Consider the following 6,799-nt stretch of genomic DNA (forward strand, 5'->3'; position numbering starts at 1 on the left):
GGTCTCTGGGAGTATTGCTCAAGGATGGTGCTGTCTAGCTGATGGTTCATGTGTCCACATTATAGCAAATTATTTGTTTTCTTTTTTTAGAAAAATGGCTATGTGCATTGCTAAGTCTAAGCATGCTCTAAAGCTCACTAAAATGGTTTTGGACTGCAAAAAGAGCTGCTCCCCGAAGTTTTTTTGCTGGATCACAGAAAGAGTGAAGGAAAGGGCTGAGGTCTCCCAAATGGAGGAGAAGAGCAGATCTGCACTTTTCAAAGGAGCTGTTGGAGGAAGCAGCAATCCAAAAGAGCCTTTGGAGCAGTGTAAGACGTAGTCCAGTGTCAGAGCCCTGCCTAGAGAAGGGCACTGGGGAAAGCTCAGAAACTGCTGCCAGGCAGATAGCAGCAGGAGAAAGCAGGGCAGAAAACTGGAACAACTGAGATTTGGTGTCCTGGAAGTCAGTGTGGAGCTCAAAGATGTTAGGAAGGCACCTAAGTTTTACCACCAGTCTGCTTAGTTAGCCAGAGCAGAGCAAACCTTTTATCCTCCACTGTATCTCCATCAATTTGATGGTCTCCTGTCATCTTGTGCCAGCAGGAGCATATCTGGTAGATGATGTTTGATGCGATAAGACAAAAGGCATTCTGACCCCTCTCTGCTCCTCGTTTCTGTTGCCTAGGTTTGAGTTCTGGGAGGATTTTGAAGAGGATCACGGGAAAGGCAGAGAGAACGGCTACCAGAGCCTTCACAAAGTCCTGGAGCCATTTCTCCTACGCAGAGTGAAGAAGGATGTGGAGAAATCTTTGCCAGCCAAAGTGGAGCAGATCCTTCGTGTGGAGATGTCTGCTTTGCAGAAGCAGTATTACAAGTGAGTCAGTCATTAAGTTACTGGGAGTGCCAATAGAAATGAGCACATCTTTCTGTGTGCCTTGGGAATATGTTTCAGTATACTTTGTCCTTCAAAATGCACTGTGACAGCCATCACCTGTAGCGGCTGGGACTTCATGGTAGGAATCTGAGGTAGGATCTTGTGGTATCTTCTCTTCTGTAGTAGTCTGGAGATGCTTTTTTTAGTGTGGTACAACTCAGCTGGCCAGTTTTGCAGGATGTGGGCAATGTTTTGGGTTTTTTTGAGTTGAGTGAGTAAATCACCCCACAAAATTGTGGTGCTGTTTATTATTAAACTGTAATAACATCAATAGTAAAGTAAGCTCAGGGTTTCTAGTGAGGAAACAGCAGTATCGTGTAGAAGTGAAGAGGGATGGAGGGAGGGGAGTAGACTGCTGCCTAAACAAGGTGTCCCTGAAGGTTTTGTTCCTCCCAGGCTCCAGCACACCCAGTCTGCACTGTGAAACAACCTGGACTTTTGTTTTCCTGCCTGCAGGTGGATTTTGACAAGAAACTACAAAGCTCTGTCAAAGGGAACGAGGGGGAGCACATCTGGTTTCCTTAACATTGTGATGGAGTTGAAAAAGTGCTGCAACCACTGCTACCTTATCAAACCTCCCGAGGAAAATGAGAGAGAGAATGGCCTTGAGACACTGCAGGTGAGCAATGTCTTTGGTTATCATTTTTTTTCCTTTCTTTTGTCCTCCCACCAAGATAAGATCTGGTGAAGTGATTGCTTCTGCTGCCTCTCCATTAGAAATAGTCCTTACAGCTGAGCCGCTGAGTCTCCTGCCCTCCCTTTCCACTGTGGGCAAAGTTTTGTGACTTTGAGACAGATCTCTGCGTGTGTCTGTGTGGTGTACCTAAGGGTAAGGTTGGAAAGCATCAGCTGCAATGACTGTTATCTCTTCAGTCTCTGGTCAGGAGCAGTGGGAAGCTCATTCTGTTGGACAAGCTGCTGACTCGGCTGCGGGACAGAGGCAACAGGGTGCTGATCTTCTCCCAGATGGTGAGGATGCTGGACATCTTGGCAGAGTACCTGACCATCAAACACTATCCTTTTCAGGTGAGAAGCGTGGACACAGAAAACGGGAGGGTTCACTTGAAAACTCAAGGAAACACAGAGGGAGCCTGGGCAGTGGGGGTCAATGAGTTTCCCAGAGGTTGGTGGCTGGGATTACAGGTTGCACTCACTGAAATGCACTGGAGGGAACTGGGAAGTCCCTTCATTTCGGTGCAGCCCCATCTCTGCAGAGCGCTTCCTCTGCCAGGCCCCTGCTTTGGGCTGTGACCTATGATGAACCCTGAGGAGAGGATGGCAAACACGGAGACCCTGGCTGGGCGCCTGTAACGGGAGCTGCAGCGTCACCCGCTGTGTGGCTGCTGCCTGGGCACACCCCACCTCCTGTCCTCACAGCACAGCGGGCTGAGACAGGGCAGTTATTTTTAATCGGCGTTTATTTTTAAGGATTAAATGCTCCGGGCAGGGAGTGGGGCTGTAGGACTCCCAGAGCCTGGGTGCAGCAGTTCCTCAGGGCTCCTTTACCTTCTCTCTTTTATCACTGTTGTTGATTTTTCCAGCGCTTGGACGGCTCGATCAAAGGGGAGATCCGAAAGCAGGCGCTGGACCACTTCAACGCTGACGGCTCAGAGGTACCTCAGGAAGGTCCGGGTGGGCTGCCCGAGCAGCGGGCGTTTATGGCTGAGCCGCAGGTTGTGACTGCCACAAGGGGATTAGTTCAGTTCATTTCTTTTTACAGAACCCCTGATATGTTTTAAAGACACAGATATAGCAGGGTTTGCAACTAGCTGTATTGTTTATTTTAAATCTTCAATATACAAAGAATGAGCCTGCACATCACATCTCCAGAAAGTCCTGCAGGAACTCTCTCCCCATGGTGTGGGGAATGAGGCGGTTGCTAAATGATTCCTCCAGTCTGAAGCTGATTTTGGATGTGAAATGGCAGGGGCGAGAGGGGGATTTTAAGTGTTGGCAGGCAGTGGAGTCTGGTGGTGGAGGTGAAAGTCTCTGGTGTAATAGGAGAGGGCATCTCAAGCCTCTCTGGGCTTGCTGACTCACAGTGACTGGTGCGAGCACTTGTTTTGTGCCACAGTCAGCCCAGCCGTGAGAAGTATCTGTCCTGGGCTGGAGAAGGATCTTTGGCTGACACAGGAGATGCAGTTAAGATGCTTCATGGCAGTGGGAAAGATCACAAATGTGAGAAGGCAACAGCAGTTGGGTGGGAGAGGAGCAGGATTGCCCATAGGAGCGGCCCTTTCTCCTCTGCTGGGGGCATCTCTGGGGGCTCAGACATCCTGGCTCTAACCTGGCACCCCGTGCCCTTGGGCAGGGACCCAAATATTCTGTTGGGTGCTGATCTCAGCCCCAGCTGGCTTCAGGCGACAAAAGGCACGTGTTTGCCAGCAGCCTTTGTGGGAGTCTGGTGGGCAGCGTAGCCTGACCTTCAGGAGTGACTCCAAGATGCCCTTGCTCTGAGCTCTTGGCATTGCTGTCCCATAACAATGCATGCTGGCCTTTTTTGTGGGCAGCACACCTTTCACCCCTGCCAGCACTGCCTCACCTTGTGCCTCTGCTTAAAAACCAGTGGCACTTAACCTGCATGAGTGGGGTGTGTGGGAAGGAAATCCTTTTTCTCGTTTCTTAAGAGCACAACAGAGCCCTCCCTCCTTTGCCTTACGTAGTGTTGAAGTCACCACTGCTGCTTTATGCCTCCCAGTTACAGGCTAACTGATGGATACTCTTTTCTTTCTCCCAGGACTTCTGTTTTCTGTTGTCCACACGAGCTGGAGGGCTGGGAATTAATTTGGCCTCTGCAGATACTGTTGTTATCTTTGACTCGGACTGGAACCCCCAAAATGATCTGCAGGCTCAGGCTCGGGCTCACCGGATTGGACAAAAGAAGCAGGTCAGAAGAGTTACCTGGGTCCTTTTCTCCATGGCATCAGTGTGTGCATCTAAATGGGCTCCCACCTCACCAGAGCTGAAAACATGGTCCTTTTGCCCCAGTCCTGACCCCAGAGGGTACTGCCAACCCAAGGGAAGCTCATTTAAAAGCCAGGAAACAAAAAATCAGCCAAACTTTGCCACATATTGGGTCTTTCTGTTGGCTTTGGTTCCTGGCATGGTTCAAAACCAAGAAGCCAACCCGTGGCATCACACTTCTCAGCCTAGGGGACGGGACTCTCTCCTGCCCTGAAGAACTTGGAAAGTAGAGCATCTGCCTTTACTGGGGTTTTATTAGGTATGTAAAACTTTGATGCTAGTTTGGATTCAGAGGGATTGTTTCAGAACATTTTTGCTCCGTGCTTTGTCACACTGAAGGATCTGTGTTACCCAGCCTGATTTTAGCTGTTCCCCTGAGGTATAAAAAGTATGTGATGGTTTTTACTCTAAAAATACACATCTGTGCATGCAGGGACCATGTCAGCAGACTGCAAAACCACTGAGGGATGCATCGCTGTGTCAGCAGAGCGTGTTCAGGCCCAGGAAATAGCTCTGTTCTTTTCTTGCCCTTCAGGTGAATATTTACCGCCTGGTCACCAAGGGTACGGTGGAGGAAGAGATCATTGAGAGGGCCAAGAAGAAGATGGTGCTGGACCATTTGGTCATCCAGCGTATGGACACCACTGGCCGGACTGTTCTGGACAACAACTCCGGGCGATCCAAGTAAGTGACTGCCAGGAGGCAGAGATGCCTGGTACAGCGTGTGGCGTAACCAGCTCCACCTGCTGCCATCTCGCAATATCTGTTTGATAAGGTACAGGGCAGAAGGCTGATAAATAACGGGAGAATTCACTGATTTGGTGCATGCAGCCGTTAATTTGGACATAGAGGATAAAAATGATCAGAAATAAAAAACTAATTATAATATATTACCTGTTTTTCCTTCTGCATTCCTCCCAGAGGTTATCCTGGTCTGAGGAAACCTGGTTGTGGAAGAGCTGCAATTTGGCAGTGGCATCAGACTCTCCCCATTTTCTCCCCCCAGCAGATGGAGGTTGTTCCCTTTACAGCACTTGTCTGTGCTAGAGCAGGAAAGAGAAGAGGGACTGAATAAAAAGGCTTTTTATAGTGCAGGGTAGAAAACCTACTTCTTGCTTTAATTAGGAAGAACTTTGGTATGGTTTTGTGCTGTAGCAGTGCTGACTTACCAGCTCAAAACACGTTTTCCTTCTCATTTTTTCTTGCAGCTCTAATCCTTTCAACAAAGAGGAGCTGACAGCTATTCTGAAGTTTGGAGCTGAAGATCTCTTCAAGGAGCTTGAAGGGGAAGAGTCAGAGCCTCAGGTAGACTGAAATGGAAATCACATACCTGTCTGTAGTCCTCTGCAGCTCTGCATGGGTGTTTGTGTGTGTTTGCTCCCTCTTTGTATTTGCCCTGTGTGTGAGGGCAGGCCAGTGAATAGGGCATGTGTGAGTCTAGAGAAGCTGAAGGAAGAGAGCTCTGGGGTTGGGGGGATCAGGGGGTTCAGGAGAGCCTTGTTGTCAGGGGTTAAATAGCAATGGCCACCAAGAAAGTCCCTTGGGTCCCAAGGATTCATTAGCTACTTATAGCGCAGCCTGCTGCAAGCTCCTCTCCTCTGAGCGCTTCTTCAGCATCCTTTTTTGGTTGTTCTCAGAGAGGCAGGAGTCAGCACAGTAATCTGAATAGGTCGCTCTCTCCTGCCTCAGCACAGTGGTGCTTGACAGTTTCTATCGAGTGCTTTGGCCGTTCCTCTTAATGCCCCAAGCAGCAGAGCTTTCCCTGAGGGAAGCAGTCCACAGGTAATACTCTCACTGGAAACTTCCCTGCTGCTCAGCCCTGATCTTCCTTCTGTCCTATCACCCTTATTGTACACTCTTTTGTATCACTTGAGGTAGCTCATCCCTGCTCTCGGTGATGACACCCTACAGATACTTGCACTTTATTTAGCTCGTATCAGCACAGTGCGTGTTTAGCTGTTGCACCTCATGCGTCTGTTCTAAAAGCCTCTAATTTCCTGCTGTGCTTGGCACCCTCCCCATTATCACTCTTCCTTTCTGACTTGTAGGAGAGGGACATTGATGCGATTTTGCGTCTGGCTGAAACACGAGAGAATGAAGTGTCCACCAGTGCCACCGACGAGCTCTTCTCCCAGTTCAAGGTATGGACCCCCTGGCTCTGTGGTGGGGTGTGGGAACGTGGCTCCGCACACCTTGTACAAAGCAGTTTGCTGAGGGGTTGTCTGATTTTGGAGCTGTAGGTATTAAATTTAGTTTCATGTAAATGGTTTTGAAGGCTGTGATTAAATGCAGAATTTACCAAATTTGGAAACAAACCCAATAACTCACAGAGCCTCAGCAGTACTACTTGAACTGCACGTACTTCCTCAAAAGCTGTTAGCCCGAAGACGTGGCAAGGAACCAGGAATGTGGTGACTTAGGGATCAATTATAAAGTAGTTATGGAAATGTTGGCAAAATTCCTATGGGGAAGGAGTTGAGGCTTAGCAGACAGCTGTGGGGTGTTCCTGCCAGGAGAGGGCATTTCTAAAAGTGTTCCTTTGCTTGTAAAAGGTGGCCAACTTTGCAACCATGGAGGAGGAAGAGACAGAGCTGGACGAGCGGTCCCAGAAGGACTGGGACGATATCATTCCAGAGGAGCAGAGGAAAAAGGTGGAGGAGGAAGAAAGGCAGAAGGAATTGGAGGAAATCTACATGCTGCCTCGAATCCGGAGCTCGACTAAAAAGGTACAGCCCATCTCGAGGAGCTGGCAATGGCAACACTCAAAGGAAGCCTTTGTGCCAACCGAATGCTGCTTTGGAGGAGGAGAAGTTGGTTAGGAGTAAAGCACAGAGGTAGCACATTGACCCCTTGTCGGCATCATGCACTGGGCCCATGGTTTGTAATGCAGTGTGAGGGCCCACATTGGATTTGGTACAACTC

At 49.1% G+C, this 6,799-nt stretch overlaps 1 protein-coding gene across 1 annotated transcript; it reads left to right on the forward strand.

The window, feature by feature from the left end:
• Nucleotides 1–617: 617 nt before the first annotated feature.
• Nucleotides 618–6,603, forward strand: LOC104547557 (chromodomain-helicase-DNA-binding protein 2-like; the record flags this gene model as incomplete). Its single annotated transcript, XM_010193306.1, has 9 exons — nt 618–853; nt 1,370–1,532; nt 1,787–1,939; nt 2,455–2,526; nt 3,651–3,800; nt 4,413–4,561; nt 5,086–5,182; nt 5,926–6,018; nt 6,430–6,603. Coding segments are annotated over 9 exons (1,287 nt in total), but the record flags the coding sequence as incomplete, so codon positions are not given.
• Between the last annotated feature and the right edge of the window lie 196 nt (nt 6,604–6,799).

This window comes from Mesitornis unicolor, unplaced genomic scaffold (genome assembly GCF_000695765.1).
Source record: "Mesitornis unicolor isolate BGI_N332 unplaced genomic scaffold, ASM69576v1 C13636553, whole genome shotgun sequence".
Taxonomy (NCBI): Eukaryota; Metazoa; Chordata; class Aves; order Mesitornithiformes; family Mesitornithidae; genus Mesitornis; species Mesitornis unicolor.